Raw genomic sequence first — 24,650 nt, 5'->3', positions numbered from 1 at the left:
TTCAGAGAGTGATGATAGACCAGGAGACATTTTCAACTAGTTCCTTTGAACAAGGCAGTTCCTTTTAAGGAAAAATAATTATCACCGTAATTCAAATAAGAGAGGGCAGATGAAGTTTTTCAGTTGGAATAATTATTGTTTAGTTGGCAGTCACATTGCCCCTTGCATTTTCACTCCATTTCTTATCACATCCTTCAATTATGCAAATGCAGCACAGGAAAAGAATGATAACTGTTTAACACATTTCAGCCCAGGAGAAAAGGGAAACAGTAGCAATTACTGAAGCTGGAAAATAAAGGACAGAGGCAGCCTCAGTGGAGAGGCGGGAATCCTGATGATGAAAGAGGGATCCCAAGACCCAATAATCTTGCCTGCCCTGGTTCATTTTCATTAATTTAACCATGGTTTGTTACATCGTTTTGCAGTTCCACCTCTGATGCTGTATGACTATCTCCTCAATCCATCTGGAGAACTGCTTTGATGTCCTTTCTTGGCAGGCAGTACTTTTACTAAAGTTTCTATTTTTTGCTTAATTTCACTACTCCCATTTGTTTGGAGATACATCGGTGTCTTTCAAGGCTCACGCTGTAGCTTTGCCAGAAATGCCAAGAGCAGCTCCCCAGACTGCCTGACTCTGACTCAGCTTGCAGGTCAGGGAGATGGAGGGGGAGCAAAGAGGGCCTGAACAGTTAATGGGGTCATATTTTAGCATATTGGCTAGAAAAGGTCTGGGCAAACCCACACATGTTAGGAATTGCCCCTTAATAGCATCAGTCACACTAAGATCTCAAAGTGGTTGGTAGCAAAAAGCATCACTCCACATAAGACCGGCAAGAGATGCTGTTACCATCTAATAAGGTGAAGGGGAAGGGACAGAGATTCCAGTTTTGTACTTGTTAAATGTAAATGGGCAGAACCAAGACCTGTAGGTTTGACCCAGGTGCCATGGGATTTGAGCTCTGATTTCTTGAATCAAATAGGAGCACCAACTGCTTCACAATACCACTGCCCACCCTGCACTCCTCTGCCGCCTGCTCCTCTCACATCCCTGTGGCTCTATCTTTGCCTAGTCCTTTTTCCCATTCACCCCTAGGAATCGCTCCTAACATGATTTTACCAAAAAAGCCATGGAGACTCTTAGCAACACAATGTCTTTACCCTTCTTGCACTAATCACCTTAAAAGGAGTGTGCATAATACAGAAGATGGTTTTGTGTGTAAGAAGGGACCCATTGGGACCTGCAGAAAGGACCTGTGATTTAGCATTTAATAGGAGGGTAAAGACATGACACACTGTGGCAGTGGGGGATTGTCTGAACTTGCATGTTTCCTTTTTTTTTTTTTTTTTTTTTTTTTTTTTTTTTTTAACTTTAGAGGCTCATATCTCTTTCTAACTGCCATGATATTCTTTAGGGCTGCAGCTAGCATCCAGTGGTGCCTGGCATTCACTGGACAGGAGAAACCAGGCTTGGAAACTGAAGGATTTCATTTAACTAAGCCTTAAAATACAGTCCGAAGCAGCAGCTGGACATAACAGGACTCTCATTTCATGCTGGGATTTGTTTCCACCCTGGAGACAGGTAGCTATCACCGTTTCCAGTTAGTGAACAGGGAGCAGCATTCAGATCCTGCCCCCTTCATGGCAAATGACAGGAGGATCTGCTTGTGGGCGGCCATATGGGGCCTGTGATACACTGGCAAAGGGCTCTAAAACCAGGGAGAACAGGGTGACAGCACAGATGTTTCCTGATGTTTTTTTCCTACAAGCTCCCAGATTCTGCTCCAGGGTCCTACTAATCACAGTTTGGCTTTATCAGAATAACCTCATTTAAAGTGCAGTCAGCAGCAGATGCAGAGCAAAGGGAATGCCTCTGTCTAAGACTGCTATTAACACCGTGCCAAGGGGACTGCAAGGTCAGCGTACAATACTTTTACTCATGATAAGTAGCATCACACTGTGCATTTATACTTGTAAAACACTAAGTCAGCTGGTCAAACAACTATTACAGGCCCCTCTGTGAGCACCCAGAATTACCTCATTTTGACAGCATTCCCATCATTTAGACCTTTTTTACCATACTTGCAGGGCTCTGATCCTCAGTTTTTTAGGTGTCTAACTGCTCTGGACTTCAGTGAACGATAGGTGTATGTGCATCTCTGAGCAGCAGGTTACCAAGAAAAAAACAGAGCTTTAAGCTGGGCTTCAGTTTATCGCTTCTGCCAGCCAAGGCTTTCAATACAATGTGAGTTTATGAGCTACCTGGATAACATAACCTGGGTTATCCAGCCCACAGATGTGTCTGTGTAACTCAGCTAATCCAGTGCTACAGTTCTTAGCTTAATTGTATTATCCTCTTTCCAACATGCAGCGGGGGGGGGGGGGGGGGGGGGGTAAAAAAGTCAGTTTATCTTACATTGCTGTAACTGGAAAACCCCAGAGAGTAAGGCTGCAGCAACATGTGCTGCTTGGCTGCAGGAAGGCTTCAGCCCTTCCTGCCCTGCTGCTGCTCACAGCCTTACCCCACATCCCCCTCAGTGAAACAACCCAGGCTATTTTGGCAAAGGCAAGCTGGCATGTGACAACACACGGCAGACCTGGGGGGCAGCAAGCTCCAGCTCAACCTCTCCTCTGCACCAACTAGCATGTTTCACCCTGGCTGTGATGTATCTCTACCTTTTCTCACCCAAACCAGCAGCAATCTAGTTTAGCTGCTGCCAAAATGGGATGGTTTAGGAAAGTGAAGTTGTGAAGTTATTTCTATATCATAGAACAGTAAGGTTGGAAGGGACCTCTGGAGATCATCTAGTCCAACCCTCAGCATAGCCCTGTTCGGGGACTGAACCCACAACCTTGGCATTAGCAGCACCACACTCTAACTGAGCTAAACCTTCCCCCTGATAATATTGTTCTTTTTTTGCTTAGGATTATAACTCGTAAGCATTCACAAGAACACTGACCTACACTGAGCTACAAGCTGCCCCGCTATGTGCAAGGTACATGCACTGCAGTAATGGCCATTAAGATAAATTAACCCCATGTGATTTCCAGCAGTTGTACCATCAGTGCTTCTCTTTCAGTGAACTTTAAAGTTGCCTGCCGGGGCCAGAGAGGACTCCGCTTCTCTTCAGACACAAGAGCTAGGAGTTTAGACCCAAACACACCTTCATCCTTAACTCTCCATTCTTTGCCTGCCTCCCCAGTCCAATCTGCCCTTGTGCTGTGTACAGGAATACGCCCTACTCTGCTGCAGAAGAGGCTGATGACCAGGGATCTACTCTTCCAGAAGAGTGATATAATCTCTCACATTTGCACTCAAATGGATTCTGCAGTGATGACAAGATCGGCTCTGCTATCAGATCAGAGGGTAATAATCTCACCTAAAAGGTACTGAACAAAGGAAGGATGCATGAATACAGCTTAAGGAGTGAACATCTGTGAACTCAAGCCACATAATGTCCTGAAGAGGATGGGGAATACATAGGTGACAGAAGTCAGTGAGGCTGCTAGATACATGACTGGCAGCTGCAGACATAGGGTGATGAGCAAGTGTGCACAGAAGGAGCGAACACCTTCTGTATACATTTCACCAATCACTCCTAAAAAGAAAATCCAAAGTACTGCGTTTGACTACAGCTAAGAAAATCACCAAGGCAAAAAGAATACACATTTGCTTGTAATATTTTACAGTGATGCTGTGTTTACCATTACTTATTTGTGCAGAAGCTTAAAACTTTGAGTGCTTCATTAGCCTTTTCTTTCCAACTAACATTAGGTCTGTAATATTAGGCATGACCAACATCAGTAAAAAACTTGCCACACAAGCTGGAAGAACTGTATGCACTTTTGTGTACTGTGTCTCGTAAACCTCAAGTTCTCTATCCCACGTAAAACCCCTAGACAGTTACAGATATACCATTTACAGAGACGTCATATGGCTCAGCCTCTTCATAATATCCTTCTGGGGATTCGATCTTGGGGACCAAAGGCTGCTTTGTTTCAGGAATCTGCAGAACAAATAAATAAGAGAAGCGTGATTTTAGGTAAAGATAGATGCTTAAAAACAATGGGGCAGGTTTTTTTTAAGCATCAAGATGCAGCCTAGCAGATGAGACCTTTCAGATGTGCACATTAGCGTTTTTATATGAACAGGTTGAGATGTAAGGTAAGAAGGATTACCAAGTACTGCACTGGTGAAGGTTTCCAATACACAGGTAGTTTAAGTATAAAGGAGCTTGGCAGCTATCGTATAATTGTGCCATAAATATCGTTTTCTTTAATTTTTCTGAAAACCCTAGGAGGATCCACTTGGATGTTTCCCGATAAGCAGTAATTCTAACTTGTGGGCCTCACCATGAAAGGGGAGGTCTTCCTGCCATACAAATCCCTCCTAAGCTACTCTTCTTAACTGGGGACAATGTTTTCTACTACATTAAGAGGGAATCAGAACTGCAGATTTTTGGTGCAATCCTGACTATGTTGAAGTTATAGCCTGAACAATCACTATATCTCAAAGTCCCTGGCGAGTAACAAACCAGCACTAAAAATCTCTGTTTTAGGAACTGTATCAGGAATCTTTAATTGTGCTCTGAGCAAAAAATGAAGGAAATAGATAAATAACACTGATGGAAAATAAGCCTTTGAAAAGAGTCCAGAGCTGGAAAATCCCTGTGGTGCCTGCCAAACCCCTCCCTAAACACAAACAAGAGCTGGCAGGAAAAAGTGTCCTGATCCTTTAGAAATACCAGCACACAAGGAAAAAAAAAAGGAGAAGCTAAGAAACAAGCTTTTTACTTTTCAAGTAATTCACATGGCTGTCAAATATGAGACAGCAGAATCAGAGATCACAGCAGGATGAACCCACAGATTATGCTGTTCCCAAAGTATGTAATAGCATCATGTCTCACCCATTGCCATCTGACTGTACTGTCCCCCCATCACTCCCCACCAGTCCTCTTGCCACCCAGTTAAAATCATTCCCTCAGTCATTAGAAAACAGTAGGATCTGGCTCACAGGTGCTTGAACTGGATTCTGATCAAGATGTATATAACCTCTTTGAAGGTCACGGAGCCTACATGCTCCTTCCTGGTTTCCCACAGGGTTGCTCCAGATGCCCTGGAGAAAGACTGGGCAGGGGGGCCCAGTTGAGCACCGATATCACAAGATATATATAGGATCAGTCCATTTGCAGGTCATCATCCAGCATCATCAAACGCAAGTTCATAGCTTTCCCTCCTGCCCAGCATGTTGCCACCAAAAGGTATTGCTGCCCTACCGGAAGGGGAAAGGAAGCTTTGATAGAAAAGACTTTCTGGTCAACAACTGCCCATGAAGGGGATGCAGGCTGAGCCCATGGGGCTTCATTATGCTGAGCATACCCTGAATGCAGCTCCAGCCAAAACCACACACCCCTCCATTCCTCCATCCACGAGCTGCGTGTAGCTCTGCCAGCCTTGCAAACTGCAAGTATCTTGCAATGAAAACTCCCTTCTGCACAGGACTGTCAGATGCTGTGAGCAGACTTTAAGCTTGCTTTCCAGAGCCACGTAGGACACATTGTCAGAAAACATTTGCCTCCAAATACTTAAAAGGCTTAAGAACTTACTCTAATTTGTTAAGGAAAGAGAAACAAACCCAGACACTCCAAAGCTTTACTAAACCCTCTTCCTAGTCAGAGAATCTGTCTGCAATTGCCATCTGTGGTAGCCTCGTGTGTGCAGCCAGCTCACATTGTATTGCAGCCATAAACAAGTTGTCTACACAAAGAAATGCTGTGGGTTTTTTTTGATACCGTCCAACAAGTGTCAGGGAAGGGGTGGGGAAAGGGGCTGCTCTGCTTTGTTTCCTACAGACAATGGAAACCAACAGGGACTAGGTGGGACTGTGCCTCAGCTGCCCCAAAAGCTATTTTTTTTCTCTTCTCGTTCCCTAGAGGCACGTACTTCTTTTGTCTCTCACCTAGGTCAAAGTGTGTGTGCTGCATTACCTAACCCAGCATGGTCCTCACAGTACATTTGCCTACTACATTATGGCACAACAGAGCACGCTAATAAATATTGCGTGAGCCACAGGGGAACAATCCTGGGAATCCAGCGTCCATGCCACGTGACTTCCTCAGTGGATGGCTACAGAAAGCAGCAGAGCTGTCAGGGCTACAGGAGAATGAAAGGACATCAAGGTCTTGAGCCATAGCCCAGGCGACTCATTGTTTAAAGGCAGCTCTGGGAGAATACCAAAGAAATTCAGAAATGCCAGGATCCAGCCAGGCCATCCCATATGGTACCAGGCACACAGGCAACTGTTGGTTTCAGTGAATACTGAAGGCAGTTTTTTCTACAGAGCTTCATCACCAAACTTTTGTTGTGCCTCAAAAGAAAAACATAAAGCAACACCACAGGAATCTGACAACCACTTGATAGCTCCATGGGTCCAAACTCCTTGATCACATGCAGACTTATTCAGTGTCTCCTCTTTATTAGACAAGCATCTTCCCCATACAAGGGGGAAGACAAGTCCTCCGGCCTGAGGACTTCAGTAGTGTAAGTTTCAGAAAACCAAGTTCCACTGGTCTCACTCCATCAAACTCACAGCCTTTAGAAGAACAGCACTCTCTAGTCATTAATTCTTCTGACTGAAAATCGCAATGACAAAATCCTAAATCCCAGTGACACAGTTTCCATTGCTTACAAGATGGCACCTTCTATTTGTTTGCTGTTCTTTCTATCTCTCTCCCTTACACGCAGACACTTAAAATAACAAAGTTATACTCCTGGGGTTTTTACTGGCAGGCTCTGTTTCCAAGGCACCATGACATTTCATTGTCCTTCACCCCAGGCTAGTCAGAAGACCCCAATCTAACCCTATGGTTCACCCTTGAGCATGCTTGGCTAACATTTGTTTAAATTAAAAACCGAAGAAGTTAATCCTGTTCTATCTGAGCACAGGCCCAGTTGCCAGCAACTGAAATACCACATCAGAGAAACCTTTAAAATACTTTTGCGGCCTTAACATCACTGAGCAACAGAAAACTCTATGTAGAGTTAAAATATATGCATTTCTCAGGTCCCCTCTTTCCCACATTGATCTTGCCTTAACCTGGAGCAGTAAAGACAGACAGGGAAGAGTCATTTCCCCACAGCAGTGATTTTCACAGGCCAATTGGGACCACATTAAAGCTCTAACTAGTCACACTCCTTGAAATATTTAAGTACACTGAAGTATTTAGCTATCCTTGCTGCCAACAGATTGCTGGCACTCCTCAGATGCTCAGTTTGCAGGTACTTGATTGTTTTGTTCAAATGAAGTTAGTTCTGGTGGTTAGTGGTGCAGAAGAAGTAGTTCTCAGTATAGGCAGATTGTCTTGGAGCATAGGGATGATTTAATTAAGCTTCTTGTCTGTCATTCAGGACTGTTTTCTTCCAGTCCCCTTCTCTGACTTTGTGATTGCCATGTTGGAAAGATAACAGGTGTTTTAGAGCCATCTCATGATACCCAACACTTGTGACCAGATGTTCAGAACAGAAGTTCTCAGGGGAAGCTAAGAAACATCAATAGATCTGTTATCAACATCCAAGAAGTACTGACTCCTTGAACAGGGGGGAGACTCTTCAGACTCTGGGCTGCTTGATGTCTCCCCAAGAAAGCATTCTCTGCAGTGTGTGTAGGAGTTTAACTAGCTCAGCCATTACCTTTCTCAAGACAATGTTTGAAGAAAGTGTTTTTAACTTTCTGATTTTGCTGTGAGTTTTGTTTTCAAAGTTCAGTATCAGTCAGATGTTGGGCTAGGGAAGAGGCTGCCCCACCAGAGCAGCAGCCACCTTTACAGGTGGCTCCAGCCCAGCTTGCATAAGCAGATATGCCAGAGATATTCTAGGGCCTGGTAAGCACTGACACACTCTTCTGCACTGGCTGGCAGGGTCAGCTTTCTCCCTGCTCCTGCCATATATTTCAGGCTCAGTCACTCCCTTGCATGTTCCTCACCCATCTGGATGCACTGGCTCTCAGAAATTCAGCAGAGACCACACAGGTTCCAAGACAGAGAAGCAACACATGAACATGCCCTGGAAGAGCACCATGCTTTTGCACTCAGTAACTCAAGAGAAGCCAGTCCTTGGAAGAGTAGAGGCACAGACTGAATTTAATTAGGATGGTACAGGTAAGAAGATAAAGAAAGTAAACATCATCCTGATATCATCCTCATTCCTTTGAGATCACCCCTGCAAGGAGGGACAGGACAGGTCTGTTATTGACACTATTCCTTTTGGTGCTTGGTTTGAGTCAGCAGAGCAAGGTGAGAGTTGTGCTGGTGCCCTTGTCCTGGGCTTCATCAAGCAGAAGTTGGGACACACCTAGGAGAGGCAGACGGCTGCTGCCTTTCCCAGGCCTGCACTGTGCCAGCCTGCAGCACATTCCTGCATTCGTTCCACTAAAAGCAGGCAACGCCGCCTCGCACTTTCCCATAGCGGGAGCCAACGGGTCCTGCTTTGGCAATGCAGCTGCGGCAGCTCCACTCCCAGTACCAGCCACCCGACAAGAGCTGCATCTGCTTTCTGGTAGCCAAGCACATTTCTCCACTTGCAGGGGGTGCTCTGATAGCCCACACTGTGTTCCCTTCCACCCACCTCCCTGCCCCAACCTATCACCCTCCTCAGGTTTTGAGTAATGTAATGTAAAACACAATTCCTGCTCCCACCGCTGCTCCCAGGCAACTCCTGCTCCCTGGCTGCATTTCCAACCCTGCCGTGTGGGTAGGAGCCTCCCTGGGAACCGGAACAGCTCCCTGCAGACAAGTGCAGAGCATCTGGGACACTGCTGCCTCAATTCAGCCCTACTCCTTCATTTCCCCAGCACTTCTAGCTAACACCAGCTGAGCCACTCAGCTCCTTACGTACAGTCCACGCCTTTGAGTCCTCCTTCCCAGGAGAGGAGCAGACTGTCCTTGAAGGCTTCTGAACACACCCTTCTCCTCCTCAACTCCTCCATATGACACTTTTTACCCTCATTTCCTTTCACATCAAAAACCCCAACTACTGTAATTCCCATGTCTAATCAACCACTGAACAGTAAATCATCCCCCCTCCTGCCCAGTCTCTCTCAAGGATATCCAGGCTGGCTTTCTGGCATAAAAACAGAATCCCACTGAAAGCTGATCATGTTGAACTGTATCCCGATTAGATTAATAACTACCCTACGGAACAATCTAAAGCCACTTTGCAGCTTTTTGCAGCAGACCGTAGGGGAACTGTAATGCAGCACAGTTTGTCTCTCATACAGGCAAGGAGCATTGAAAGAAAGTAGGAAAATAGGCTCTGTAACGCTGTATAACCCCGTTTCCCATGCTGCTGTTCTCCAGCCACTGTGCGCCACGCTCAGCCAGGGCATGGCAGCCAGATGAAGCAGAATGACAGAGGCTGAAGGTCCAACACCTTCCCAGCGACTGGGGCTCCCTTCTCGCAGATCCACGAGGCTATGCAATGGCCAGGTGAGGGAGAAAACAGGGTGTAACGACTGGCACAGTCACTCAAAGTACAGACAATGTCAGGTGCTGCAACTGAAAGCAATCCTGATCTCTGCTAACAACCAAATTACACAACATTCTACAAGAAAGGGAAAACCTGACATTACACAGGGATCACCCCATTGCCCTAGAGCTTAAGGATTTCTGGCCCTTGTAAATTCATGCCAGGCAAATGAACCATGGCTGCTGCTTTTACACTTCTGGGAGACTTCCAAAGCAGCAACAAAGAGCCAGCATCACATTTGTGATCATTTTCAAAAAATTGAAAACAAAATCCTCTTTGTTATTTGAGCCTGGATCACCATGTTGCTAGTCTGGGTTTCTCTGGTTGGGAATATAGACTGTTTTGCACAGCTCTCTTGCACTTGCACAGGAATCCCAAGGCTACCAGAAGCGCTGCACATGCTCTCTGGCCAGTTTGTGCACAATCCTTGTGAACAACAGGAATTTCTGCATGGCCAGCTGCCTCTGAGCTGTCATCCTCACGGTCTACACTAGGCATGGAGACCTACATCTTTTATAAAAACGAGAAGTACAGGTGAGAAAAGGAAGAGACATGTTCCAGGAAGCCATACACTAGATGGACCTTTATTTATTTATTTTACTCAGCAAAAAAATATTTGCATACAGCAGGCAGAGCTCCGCCCAAATAGTCACACTGCATACCACATAATAAAGGCCCTAAAGCCTTCAGAGGTTCAAATTCCCAGACTAAGAGCTTGGCAGTGAAAAGGAAAGGAGTTGTAAAACATACCTTTGGAGGGGGGAGGTCTGGCAGGCTCTTCTGAGGAGGGGACGAATGCAATCCTAAGTCTCCATTGGTCAAGGAATCTCTCCGATCCAATGCTGCAAGCCAGAAATAATTATAACTATAACACGTGGCATTTGCCAGCAAAGCACTTGCTGCCCAGTGCTGTGCAGGTGCTATTTAAGTCAGAAGCAGCGTGATAATTGCAGACAGTGCAGCAGAGCAACCATGTCATTTCAGGCTATATCCAGAAATATTGCACTAGGAGAACCAGCAAAAGAACCAGCCTCTACTTTTTACATATATTTTTCATTCTGGAGGGAAAATTGTGAAGCCTAGACTGTTTTAAATAGGGTGACTCCCTCCCCACCCTCAAAAATATCATGAGTGGCAATAACATGAACTAATGTCACGACAGCTCTAAACGCCTCCCTCCTATTTCTGTGCTACATGGGTTAACTTGCAGGCATGCTCCTAGCACCACTCAAAACACCTTTGAAAGCAAGATGCCCGACGTTTAGCAGTGCTCTGTTGAATGCAGTGCAAAGTGTGATCTTCAAAAGTGATGCTGAACAGAGTTCTTCCCTCAGAGGCATTTGCTTACACAGTCTGCCCAGCGCTCCAATGGGAGGAGTGGATTTAGTTTGCATGATGTGTCTGTTGAATTTTTACTCTCATTAAGTGAGCCATAGCTGAAGAATTAAACCTTAGTACTGGCTTGCTGAAACTTCAAAGGATCTTGAGAAGCAGTGATACGTAGTGGGAAAATAGCAGACAGTATTTGGAAGTCTTCAGCGTATTAGTCCTTGCTCAACTCTGACACTTATTGTTGTGACCAGACAAATCACTAACCCTCACCACCTCCACTGCCTTTCCACAAACTGGAGCTAATACCACCCAACTCCCAGTATGAACTGCAATGGCTGCTGCATATCTAGGCTGCCAAATGAGTTCTCAAGATCAGCCATGAATTACAATTTAATAGCTAGTGAACTACCGACTGAAGATGAGATGCTCTTAAAGCAGCATACCTCAAACATCGGAAAGAGTGTGTGGGTGCAGACTCTCCAAGCCTGGCTATAGAAAGTCAATTTCCAAAGAGTTAAATGCAGAATGATTCATTGGCTGAAGGGTTAATTTAAGGCACAGAAAGCTTGTGCTCAGTCCCTCTTCCACCACCAGAAAAATTCCTGGGTGGTCTCAGACAATTTTCCAAATCCCATGACCTCAGAGCAGTGCAATACAACAATACTCAAGGAATAAGAAGGAAGGAGGCACCAAACTGTCAAAAATATAGGACTTTGAATAAAAGAACCAGAATCACAGAATGGTTGAGGCTGGAAGGGACCTCTGGAGATCATCTAGTCCAAACCCCCGGCTCAAGAACGGACACCTACAGCACATTAGACAGGATTGCGTCCAGGCAGGCCTTGAATATCTCCAGAGAAGGAGACTCCACCACCTCTCCCGCCAGCCTGTTCCAGGACTCTGTCACTCTCACAGTGAAGGAGGTTTTTTCTCATGTTCAGAGGGAACTTCCTGTGGTCCACTTTGTCCCCACTGCCTCTGCTCCTGTCATCGGGCACCACTCAAAAGAGTCCAGACCCACCCTCCTGACACCCTGCCTTAAGACATTTGCATACCTTGACAAGATCCCCTTGCACTCTTCCCTCCTCCACGCTAAACAGGCCCAGCTCTCACAGCCCTTCCTCATAAGAGAGGTGCTCCGGTCCCCTCATCACCTTCGTAGCCCTACGCTGTGCTCCCTCCAGTAGATCCATGTCTCTCCTGTACTGGGGAGCCCAGAAATGGACACGCTACTCCAGATGAGGCCTCACCAGGGCTGAACAGAGCGGGAGGATCACCTCCCTCAACCTGCTGACAATGCCCTTCCTAACGCACCACAGGAGACCACTGGCCTTCTTGGCCACAAGGGCACATTGCTGCCTCACGATTAACCTGCTGTCCACCAGCACTCCCAGGTACTTTTCTGCAGAGCTACTTCTCAGCAGGTCAATCCCCAAACTGTACTGGTGCCTAGGGCTATTCCTCCCTAGGTGCAGGACCCTGCACTTGCCTCTGTTGAGCTTCATGAGGTTTCTCTCCACCCAACTCTCCAGCCTGCCCAGCTCTCTCTGAATGGCAGCACAGCCTTCTGATGCATCAGCCACTCCTCCCATAGTTGGAGATGACATCCAGGATGAGCTGTTTCCACCACCTTTCCAGAGATGGAGGAGAGGCTGACTGGCCTGTAGTTTCCTTGGTCCTTCTTTTTGCCCTTTTTGAAGACCAGAGTGACATTGGCTTTCTTCCAGTCCTCAGGCACCTCTCCTATTCTCCACAACCTTTCAAAGATGAGGTACAGCAGCCTGTCAATAACATCCACCAGCACCCTCAGTGCTTGTGGGTTAATCTCATCAGGGCCCATCGATTTGTGGATGTCAGGTTTGCCTAAACAATCTCTAACCCAATCTTCCTCAACCAAGGGAAAGTCTTCTTCTCTCCAGACTCTCTGTCTTGTCTCCAGGCTCTGGGATTCCCGAGAGCTGCCTTTAGCAGTAAAGACTGAGGCAAAGAAGACATTCAGTAATTCTGCCTTCTGTGTATCCTTCGTCACAGGACACCCATCTCATTCAGTAGTGGGCCCACATTCTCCCTACTCCCAACTGATGTAGTTGAAGGAGCCATTCTGTTGTCCTTGACATCCCTTGCCAGACTTAATTCCAAATGGGTCTTGACCTTCCTCGTCACATTCCTACATACCCTGACAACATCCTATATTTCTCCCAAGTGGACTGTCCCTTTTTCCACATTGTGTACTTTCTGTTTGAGTTTTGCCAGGAGCTCCTTGTTCATCCATGCAGGTCTCCTGCCCCCCTTGCTTGACTTTTTACTCACAGGGATGCACTGCTCTTGAGGAAGTGATACTTTAATATTAACCAGCAATCTTGGACTGCCCTTCCTTTCAGGGTCCTAAACCATGGGATTCTTCCAAAAAGGTCCCTGAAGAGGCCAAAGTTTGTTCTTCTGAAGGCATTCTCTTGTGCAGTAGAGAAGTCCCTTTTTACAGATAGTGTTTCTTAGCTCCATTTCTTTCAAAATATTTGCCAAAATGTTAAAGTATCACAAATGCAGCAAGTAAGGCATGGGAATTAGGTCCAAAACCCACACTGACCTGATGTTCTAACTCCCTTAGTCACCTGCTAACACTTCAGCCACCTTCCTTCTACACACAAACAGCCAAGGGGTTTTCTGTTCTGAGGTTAGAGAGGGCAGCTATCACTGTGCCCAGCACTCAGCAATAGAGGACAAGTACCTAAAGCATGTTTTTGCTACAGAAAGTCTACACAGTGTGCGTTGCATGTATCCCTTCTTTCTGCTGCTAGGAACATCTGCACCACAGAGCAAAACACTATTACCTTATTGCGGGGAGAGAAGTACATTCTTCTAGACAAGCATTAACACTTTCCAGGTATTTTGATAAAAATGTCTCCCTAAACCATGGAATTTGGAGAGTGTTTAGAAGAGAGAAGAAAGGAGGAAAAAAAAGACAAAGTGATTGTCAAAATTCTCATCTGTACTAATTTTGTTATTCGTCTCTGCTCTCTGCTTTTTGCCAAAATGAATCATTCCCAGAACCACCCTGAGCTAAAATGGTCATGGTGTGTGCCACCAGGAGCCCTATACCACACATACAGTGTCATCTCCCAGACTCCTGCCTCTGTGGTGACTTCAAGAAGACAGATGGCATTTGGCTCACTGAAGAACCTCACAGACTTGCAGCTTACAGACCTGCTGTATTTCTCAAGTAAGTGCCTTCATCACTCGCTCCAATGAATTAAACTACTGTGCCAGAAAGAAGCTGAACAATTCAGCTCTTTTGAGATGCCTGTGTACTTACTGACAGAATTAAAAGTAGATACAGCGAGTAGTGAAATGTGAGGGTTTTTTTTTCAGTAATAGCATTTTTAAGGTTTGGGGGGGGGGGGGAGGATAGGATCTTGGAGCTGATGTATTATCATTTCAGGAAGCATTTCATCCTGTGTTGCTAAAGCACATACACAGCAGCGAGGAAACCCTGCAGAGAATGAGATGTTCAGATGATCTCAGCCACAGTAGTGTCATCACAAGATCCCATCGTAGGATTTAGGTGAAGCAAAGTGCACAGAGCTATAGTGGATAAGGAGTGTGAAGAGAGGGAGGCTGTAAAATCACTGGGGGATCTGCATCACGGCCCATGATATCAGTGAGTACTGTGGCCCTCTGCATCTGCTAAACTTGAACCTGCAGACCCCACAAGTGGCCAGACACACACAGACCTCTCTATCCAGCTACACAGAAGGCTCAGGGCAGTACACTCAGCTGTAACTATGGCTGAGATCCCATGCATGTGTGTGACTGACTTCAGCATTTCCAGTTAACTCAGAAGTTTGACTTGGACTAGGGAGGTTGCTGAATACAGAGAAAGAGAGAAGCAACAGGTCCCACAGGGAGTGTCTGAGTGGGTAGACTCATGGTCTTGATAGGGAAAAGTCTGAAATAAGAGAAGCAACTCTAAAAATAAGTCGCCTGGTATTTGTCCCTGAGCTTCAGTATGTAAGCCTTGTTTTTATCCACACAACTGAGAACCTATACAAAGAAATATATCTGTTACTATGCAGCTACCAGGAGCTACTGACAGGCTGTGCAATCCTGTTACGGAGCATCACAGCATTACTGACAGGGCCCTGCCTAGAGGTCACGCTGGGGCTGTAGGTGTAGCCTGGCAGGAGACCCCATTTTCAAGAGTGTTTGGCTTGAAAGTTAGGTTAACTTCAGCTGTATGTGGTTAAAACCCCCCAAAAATATAACTCTGAAAATGGAACTATTCTGACTATTGCAGGACCAGCACATCAACTGCAGGCTGTACTGATGCATTCTGCTGTTTGGTCTGTTTAGGTTGGAAACTTTGGGGTAGGGTCCACCTTTGAGTAGATGTGCATAAAAGTTTTTGTAGAACCAGATTATTACTGACACGCATTTACCAAAAACAACATTTGCAATGAATATCAAAGAGAAAGAACATTTTTAAAGAGTTATGATGTTCTTTACCATGTTACAAATTCAAAACCTGGGAATAAACATTGGAAATGAATATTTTCTCCAGGTTTAATTCCTTGGCTTGTGCACTGCAGAATTCTAGCATCCCCCAGGAGATGCAGCTGCTCTGCCTGCACAGATGGCGAGGGTACAGACTGCACGCCCCGGGAATTCGCCTTGCTAGGTCGCGACAGCTTGGATCCTGTGGGCTAGTCAGTCAGACAGTTTCAAAGTCTCAAAGAGGCAAGGCAACCTGTTTCATGGCCAAAAGAAACATGAGGGCTTCCTTAAGTATTTCAAGCACTGGAGCTGTAAGCCTAAGAAGGCAACATATTTATCTCAAAATAACACCCTCAAAAGCTGTTTCCAGGAATAACCTCAGTCTTGACATGGACCATGATTTCCAGGGGAATGTAACAAAAATGGCAGTCCCTCCACATGGTCAACTGCCTCAGCCCTCAGAGCTCTGGGAAAGGCCTCCATCGATCGCAGTAAAAGACTAATCTAACCACACGTGCCTTTACTGTACCATTAGATATGAGGAAATCAGTCATCAGTCTCCTACCTTTGTCTTGTTTCTCTTGGTCACCCTGCTGCTTATTGATGGTCACTTTGTTCATATAAATATATTCTTCATCACCACCTGCAACCAAAGGGAAAAGTAGGCTCTTTAACCCCTGCTTTCATGCTGCTAAGATTTTCCATAAAGACAGATGCAAAAAGTGTTAGCTGTGTGCATATGCAAGGACACATGTAGGTTGAGGCTATGTGCAAAAAATCTCCAAGTAGTAATAACAAGCTGAAAAATTAAATGCTGTATAGCCAGGAAATTCCGTAAGTTAAAATTTCTTCTTAAATATTAACTTGGCCAAACAGCACATCCTGTGTATCTTACAGAGTGGATTAAATAAACTTAAGGTTTAATAAGAAAAACAGAAAGGATTGGGAATCTTGGGAATCTTTTGCTTGTAAAGCTGGACACATAGCCATAGTAATTTTACATAAACAATTAGAGGTCGCTGCAAAAATAATCTCTATTTCATTTTCTCCTTCTAATTTTCATGTCTCCCCTCCCTCTTAACCTCCAAGAAAACATTGCTTTAAGACCCCTTAGCAGTTCTCACAAGAGCCCATCACTCCGCTCCTGGCCTTCCCTCCACGTACCGCTGGACTTGGTGTACACCCGCAGAAGGTCAGAGAGAAAACTCTTTTTCACAACAGCCGTGCTGCTCAAGTTCTCCTTCTCCAGTATCCTCAGAAAATCTTCGAGTTCTGTGAGCAGCTGCTCGAGAGCTAGGACAGCAACAGAGACAACTGTTGGCAAAGCAGTTTGGTGGGGGTTAAAGAGAGAATATATATTGATTCTACATTTTCCAAAATCCCGTGGATTTTTCTGCCCAAGAATAAGTCATATTTAATTCATCAGCCTGAATTTTCACTCATTTTGAAAAGAAATTGAGTCTCAAAACCAAAAAGGCTCCAACTTCTCTTAATTTGTTCAGACACCACTATAAAACCACGCAAACATCCAAACATCTATAAGATTCTTCCTAGAGGATTTTTTTTGCTCACAGAAAGTATGGAGAAGTTTTGAGCATTAGGGCTGAGATTCCATGAAAGCAGCTGGCAAGGTCTTGACTCTGGAATCTGAGTCCCTTCAAGCTTCATTTGGACCTCATCTGGATTGGAATCTACCAAAAGCCCTGCTTTCTGGCTCCTCCTTTCATGCCTTCTTCCTATTTTTCTCAGTCTAATGATTCAGAAACATTTGTACACACACTCGCTGACAAACCTCTAACATAATTAGGAAATCAGTAATTTCTCAGGTTATCTTGCTTGAATGGTGACCACAGTGATCTTTGTACTCAGTGAAACCAAAGATAATCTAAAGGCTAAGCCAGGCTACTAGGTTTATTTTCCTTCTAAGGAGGTACTACTCAGCTCTGCCATTGATAAATCACTTCTCTGACAGCACTCACACTGAAGGAACAGGCATTTAATTACTTGCTTTTGTTCACTCCCAAGTTTGTCACGGGCTAAGTAAGCAGCAGTGGCAGGATATAACAGGGGAAATAACAGAATATTATGTGCTGAAAGGAAGTGCAGTGTAAGAATGACAGCGTGTGGGAAAAGCATGGAGAACGCCAACTCTGGCCATTCCTCCTCTTTGGACTCTCCCTGGTGTGTTACTTAATCACTTCCTAATGTTAATGAGCTGTAGAAGAGAAGTAGCAAGCTTCTGCTTTTCAGAGTCAGGCTATAAAATAGGTTGCAATTCTTTACCACACCATCAAGAAATGTGTGGCTGTGAAATATAGATAATTTAAATAGGGTAGTTACTTTACTTCCCTTTACTTACAGCATTTCCATACTCTTTGTTACCATGGTATCTATGAGACCCACAGTACATAGCAGTGAACAAAAAAAATGGTAATATCCTGGTTTTATAGGGTAAAACACTTCAATCATATCTACTTTAAGTGCTGCTATCGCCAAGTCACAAAGAACGTTTGTGTAAGAGCAGGACAGAGCCATTACTTTCTTCCACATCTTTAACTACCTGGCAACTCTTCCTCTCCTAAGGCGAGCATCACAGAATCACACACAGTATATGGATAAATAGAGATGGATAAATAAAGCCCAAAGTACTGTGAAGTTTTATGGTGCTAGACATTAATTCAGAAAAAAAAATGCTACTGCTCTTCACTGGCTTGACTGTAAAACAGCCTAATGAGCCCAGATCAATCAATAACGGCTCCAGAGGAAACTATCAACTGGTCCTACATGCTTCATTTTATACCCTCTATGCCCAATCAGTTCTCCTTTGGTCTGATTAAGGACCAGTGGAGAACAGAAAATGCCTATACCATGCTGCACAAATTTGAATGTTTTTGTTAGCTTCCATTTTATTTAGTCATAGCCAGTTGCTATCCAGAGAAAGGAAGACCCATTTCAAGAAGAAATAGCATTTTTCACAAGCTGTAAGGAAAGAGGTATTACTTGGTAACAATAAGATTGGATGTCACTAATAAGTATGACTGAACAATGCATTGTAAACATATATGGCGCACACACTCACAACCTGTTTCTTTCAAGCTTCAAGGACAATGCTTCTTCTAACTTCAAGGAGAGAAACTCCCACCATGGTAAATCACAGCTTTACTATACTCACTTACCTGCTTCATTGGCCTGCTTCAGGAAGTTTAAATTGGGGTCAGTTCCTGCTGCAGGCAAGGCGTACAAGTTCATTCCTATTAGCTCATACTAGTGGACAGGACATTTACTTGTCAGAGACGGTATCAGAAGAAACACAGCACAAGAAATACCAAATTTAACTCAAAGCTTCAAAAGGGGGTCAAGTTCCCAAAGCTGTCTGCATGGAACTCAGGCTACCAAGTTTCTGGGGAAGAGGGAAAAATTCCCTTTCCCACCCCCACTACTGCAGAAAATGACTTCATTCTTCTCCCAAGCATTCACAACTAGTACACACACAGAACCAAGCTCTTGCAAATAACACAGTCCATACAGTAGGTTACATTTTCCAGCCCACCAGATCTGAATTCAGGCTTCCACTGACTCAAAGCAACTCATTTAGGACGTGATCCTAGGGCCACAAAGGTCAGTGGAAAGACTCTGTCAGAGTTCAATGGATTCAGAATCATTTTGCTCTTCTTCAGCAAGAAGCAGTATGAAAACCCATCTGCTTCCATGCAAATATCCCTTTGATCTCAGCTGGACATTCCCTATCCAAAACTGATACCTGCAAAAATAAACCGACATTGAAATGAATGGGACCATTCATTCTCTTGTATCAGGAGAACAAGTCAGTACTCGGTGACAAACGCGAAGAGGAAGAAGGATGAATACAAAGACGTCTAAGAGAGTCTCTGTGCATGCAAGAACCACAGTAGGGTTCCAGCAGGTTAATAGGACTCAGAATCCATGTACATCAAACCACCTCAGGATTTTGAGTGCTTACAACTACTACCTAGCATCACCTAAGAATCTATCATGCTCTACCGTGGTGACAGGATGTTGAACCCACTAATGGCAAAATGAGGCTGGTGGTTATTCAAAGCAGCCTGAAATAGATAGCTCTCCCTCAAAGCTGCATTGTTTTGCCCTCCTTATCTCAGTAATTTAGAAATGTGTCATGTAAAGGGATAACTCCTGCAGCTAGGCTTGTTTGCCTCTGTAGGGCAACAATTAGAGGCAAGGAACACATTTGCAAAAATCAAATGAGTGGGAGCTGCAGAATAAAAAAGAGTTTAGAAGACAATAGAAGCACACATCCATGCAATTCTCAGAGGTGCTTTGGAAAACCTTCTTCCACAGCTACATAGCTCTTTAAGTCTCATAGCATTTCTTTAGAAATCCCCAAGTAGAACGTGACTGAACTAATCTTTCTGATGCTACCGCAACCATATACCTTCATAGTAGAAAAACAATGACAAGAAGACTACTTCATCAAAACCAGGAAGTTATCTCTAAAGTTATGACTAGGGAAAGTAAGGTTAAAAACTCAGACTTAGCCAAGGTCACCCTGGAAACCTCTACCAAAGCCAGCACTCCCAAGCGCAAGTAAGTGGTAGTACTACATAGCAAAACACAGCTCATACCACGCTCTCCATCTCTATGACCACAGGCATCAGTCACTGCATAAAACCACAAGGATTTCCCAACACATGGTAGAGAGAGATGCAGGAGCATCACAGTCAACACATGAATAATTTGCACTTATAACAAGCAGATGATCATCACTGAAAGCAAACTTCAAAATGTATAGAATTCACTTATCTTTGATGAGGTAAGAAAGAAGCTTACAGGGTGGGGATTACAAATAGAACCATCAGTTCCTTCAATGCATTCAAGCAGAGACTGGGGAACTACACCAGTAAAATACTCTATTGCCTTTTACTCCAATAGGACACAACCGCTTTTACAGAAACTCCCAGGAAGCACTCTGACAACAGAAGACACTCTGTATGAATGTTGCAACTCTGGCTGAAGCAATAAGCAATGAATTACTTGAAACTTGACTGATCTGTTTCAATGGCAATTCAGTGGCAGTAAGACAGTGAAAAGGACTTCTTTTGGCACAAGTCTACAGCCACTCTTTGCAGACAGAAAGTCTCTTGCACTATAGCAGCAGCTATCCCAGTTCATGTGAAGCTAGAGCCAAAAATGCAGCAGCTTGCAAAGCTTCCATTGAGGGAGCACATTCCTTATAAAAGAGCTGCCAATTTTGCCTGACACCAAGGTCACTGAAAGGTAAATGACCATTAAACTAGATTATAAAAACCATTCCTTCCAATAACCACTGATCTTTGTCATTTTCCTACAATAACAACCTAGGTCTACATGTAATTACTTCATGTCCTGGCTTTATGAGGAACTGGAAAGATGGGCTCTGAACGAACTTTCATTCAAGTGTTTTAGTAACCACTGGGCAGGATTATATTAGACCATTTAATCTACATTCAATTATTTATTTTATGAAGGTAGAGGGGCCCCAGCCACCGGGTAAAGATGCATACTAGAAGACAAACTCTTTCCTCTATTGAGATGAGAGGTGGAAGATAAGGAGTATCATTTACTAACAGGAAACTAAGGCGCAGAAAAATTAAGCCATTGTCCAAGGATATGTATGTATTCTCTATCTCCTCAGGAACGCAACCTAGTTTTCCTGTGTCCCAGTCTGCAGCTTTCACTTCCAAATTGCCCTCCCTTGAATCTTGAAGCACTGGGAGATTTCCCACACTCCTGCCAAAAGCATAAGTCAGATTTAGGACTTTGCTTCACATCTGCTAAATCGGACCGAGTTAAGCTTTGGGGAGGCAGCACAGATTCTGGCATCTCTCTCTGCCAGAGAGAGGGGGGAACCTGTAAATACTTGCAGTGCTGCAGCCTGCTTCTAAAGCCTTGCAGAGTCCAGACAGTGGAACTGGTAACCGTGCAAGGGCACTCAGAAGGGTACGAGGGTGCAGGAGTTTCCAAGCAGCCATTAGAGGGGAATCGTGCAGCCTCAGCCTCCCTTGAAGGAACCTCCTCTGCAGGGTGCCAAGAGGAAACTTCCTGTGGCATCCTTTCAGTCCCCAGTTTCCCCTCCTGAACAGCCGAGGTTAGCGGCACTGCATTCTCCAGGGGCTGCTTTGGCAGAAAGCAGTTACTTTTCTGCCTTGGTTTCTTTTTATCTCCCTGCATAAAATCAATAGGCCAGCTGATGAGTGTGCAGCAAGGACAGGCTGGGATAGAGACAGCATTCAGATCACTGAATAGCCAGTGTTGTGAGTAGCTCAGGAGGACCCAGTCCAGGCATCCTAGGCTAATTTAGAGCTTTGCAAAGGCTGACTGTTGCTGGAAGAGAGAAAAAGTCATCTATGATGACAGCTAAAGCAGCCTATTCTCCCTAACTGTGAGGAAATACAGATGTATTGACAGTGACAGCTGTAACAGCTGGATGACCCTCATGTGAGGCTGCCTTCCAAACCAACAAAGCAGATATTTCTTCAACCAAATAGACCCCCCTCATCCTGCCTGCTTCAGAGTCTTGCAAGGGAAGAGCAAAGAGAACTGAAATAACCGGTACAGAAAGGCCAAAGCATTAGAACTCCTCTGCCCTGCTCTGAATGCCCTCAACTCCAGCACACTCAGGCAGCGTAACATCAAAACGGCCATTACATGTGGCCATCAGCTTGCCCGTAATACTGCCTGTAGGACGATCAACAGGAGAGCGTCTCCACTGAACTACAGAAGGCCACTCCTCTGAAACACACCTCCACCACACTGAAACCTTGCTGGCATTCACCCTGGCTGGCGGGCATACGAATGCAAGCACACGTGGAGTAAAGCTTACTTGGTTTTTATCATTAGAAACCAGGTTTTGCTTCTCGCACTTAAGCCTGCACTTACTGAAGCGCAGCCCATTGCTGGCCAGCTGAAAATTCATTTTTCATAGAAAAGTATTCCATAAGTACCTGGGGGGGGGAGCCTCCCCACAGCAAAATGAGAACTGCAGTTTATCAAAGCAGAGAAGAAAACCAAACTTTTAGTAAACAGTGTATTGCAGAAGCACTACTAGATTAAAAAAAGGGAAAGTCACAAAATTGAGACAACCCCAAACTCCTCTAAATAAGAAAATTTTAAAACTAGAGAAATCCTACCATAATTCCCCTATTTAGCATGCTATGTTAGGCAGTTATGACTACTGCCATAAAGCTGTCTGATTTTCAAAAATGATGAGTGCTTACAAATAAGAAAAACAAACAAACAGAGACAGTTTCTTTGATGCACCTAAAATCCGGTACCACCTAGCTTCACACACAAGTTGGGAGCACTAGGCTTGCCTTTTTTGCAAAGTATGAATCATGGAAGGAGACAGGGAAACATGGGGCCTACTGGTTGTGGGCTGTGAACTGCACAGATGAACCCAACCAGCTCTGCGTAGGCTGCTCTGGAAGTTCGAACAAGAATCACATTGAGAAGCTGGCAGCTCTAACCTAGGAACACTGAACTTTAACAACACGGCAGCAGAAAGCACACACAAAGCTTTTCAGTCTGCTGAACAAACAGACTTCTCTCCCCTCTGCTGGGAGATGAGAAACAGCATCCAAGAAAAATAAAAAATAAAAGAAGACAGAAGAAACAGAAAGTATAAAAATTACTTTGTCGTAAGGAGTTTTTACTGAGCAATCTTAAGATCTATTTGTGCCACAGTACTTTATTATATACAATAGATGGTACATGCATGAAACTTGGGGGTGAATAGAGTGACGTATCCCTTTGCAAAGGGTCTCAGTCTTTCCAAGACCCACCAGCTGTGAGTCACAGGAGGTTTCACACTGCCCTCCTAATTTGCTGGACTACAGCTAAAAGGAATCAATGCCTCTTCCATTTATAACATGCCACATTAGCAGTGTGTCCCTCAACCTCAAAAAGTCCCCTGAGTTTTATTAGGCTACAGACTACATGTTTGTGCTCAGGCTGTTAGCAATATGAGCTAGCATCAGTGAATGCAATCATGTAAAAGTCCTCAAAATCCTGTGGAGAACTGTACTGGGACCTGGAGTAGTTTGGACTGTCACTGTGCTAAGCACTGCACCTCCAACTGTGTGAGACCAGGTCATATACCACTTACATAAAATGGTAATTCGTTCTGGGGCAGAATCAAGCTAGAACAACATCAGGGAAACAACTGTGTGTGTGTGGGGGGGGGAGGTGGGGCAGGTGCAGGGGGAAGGAGATCAGAGCAGTAACCAGAAGAAAAAGATTTGGATTAAAGTAAATCAGAAATGAAGATGAATTGGAAAAATTTAGACCATATCAGGTAGGTCAGGGTGTGAATTAAGAGTGTTCTTCCTAAGGTAAGTATCCTCAAGAACACGCCAGAGTCGGCTCCCTTCCCAGGGGTGAGGGAAAAAATCTCCAATTTTATGAAGCACCATTGAAGCCTTCAGTTGTGTGACACAGAAAGACAATTTCCTCTAAAGCTGCCACCACTGATTCCCTTCTCACCCCACAGCTGTTTCTGCTGCTTTTTCCCAAATCTTAACAGAAAACTGAAGTAAGGGTTCTTCCTCTCTCTTCTGTCTTGTGAAGTTTTGCTCCCCACTCCATACCTCGCTCTCTAGAAGAGGATGTGGCTGACTTCACTGTTCAGGGCTTGCGGATGACCTGACATATAACATAAGATACCAAAAAATGGTTGTCCTTTATATAACACAGATATGTTCAGGAAAGAGGTACTAGGAAGTACTTGAACAAATACAACAGCTGCTTAAGTCAAAAAAAAAAAATCATGCAAAGAAATAAAAGCCACAGTACAAGCATGTGGGGCTGTGCTATTCAAATCCAGTGCAAAGAGGCACACCACCTAGCCTTCGCAACATACTTGTTACCTTCCTTAATCACATAAGGACAGAATGGTTGAGGCTGGAAGGGACCTCTGGAGATCATCTAGTCCAAACCCCCGGCTCAAGAACGGACACCTACAGCACATTAGACAGGATTGCGTCCAGGCAGGCCTTGAATATCTCCAGAGAAGGAGACTCCACCACCTCTCCCGCCAGCCTGTTCCAGGACTCTGTCACTCTCACAGTGAAGGAGGTTTTTTCTCATGTTCAGAGGGAACTTCCTGTGGTCCACTTTGTCCCCACTGCCTCTGCTCCTGTCATCGGGCACCACTCAAAAGAGTCCAGACCCACCCTCCTGACACCCTGCCTTAAGACATTTGCATACCTTGACAAGATCCCCTTGCACTCTTCCCTCCTCCACGCTAAACAGGCCCAGCTCTCACAGCCCTTCCTCAT

General features: G+C 44.7%; 1 protein-coding gene across 2 annotated transcripts in view; it reads right to left on the bottom strand.

Annotated features, from left to right (window-relative positions):
* Positions 1-24,650, bottom strand: part of AFAP1L2 (actin filament associated protein 1 like 2) — an 81,868-nt gene that overhangs the window by 19,565 nt on the left and 37,653 nt on the right. For both annotated transcript variants that reach the window (XM_062579595.1, XM_062579596.1), the window contains exons 2-5: positions 16,507-16,635; positions 15,908-15,985; positions 10,270-10,361; positions 3,914-4,004 (exon numbers count right to left, since the gene is read on the bottom strand). In XM_062579595.1, coding sequence (XP_062435579.1) covers positions 3,914-4,004; positions 10,270-10,361; positions 15,908-15,985; positions 16,507-16,635 — 390 coding nt within the window. The remainder of the gene's footprint in view (positions 1-3,913; positions 4,005-10,269; positions 10,362-15,907; positions 15,986-16,506; positions 16,636-24,650) is intronic.

Source organism: Rhea pennata, chromosome 7, assembly GCF_028389875.1.
Source record: "Rhea pennata isolate bPtePen1 chromosome 7, bPtePen1.pri, whole genome shotgun sequence".
In the NCBI taxonomy this organism is placed as follows: Eukaryota; Metazoa; Chordata; class Aves; order Rheiformes; family Rheidae; genus Rhea; species Rhea pennata.
Note: the sequence above shows the minus strand (reverse complement) of the source record. Positions and strands in the feature narration are given on the sequence as shown.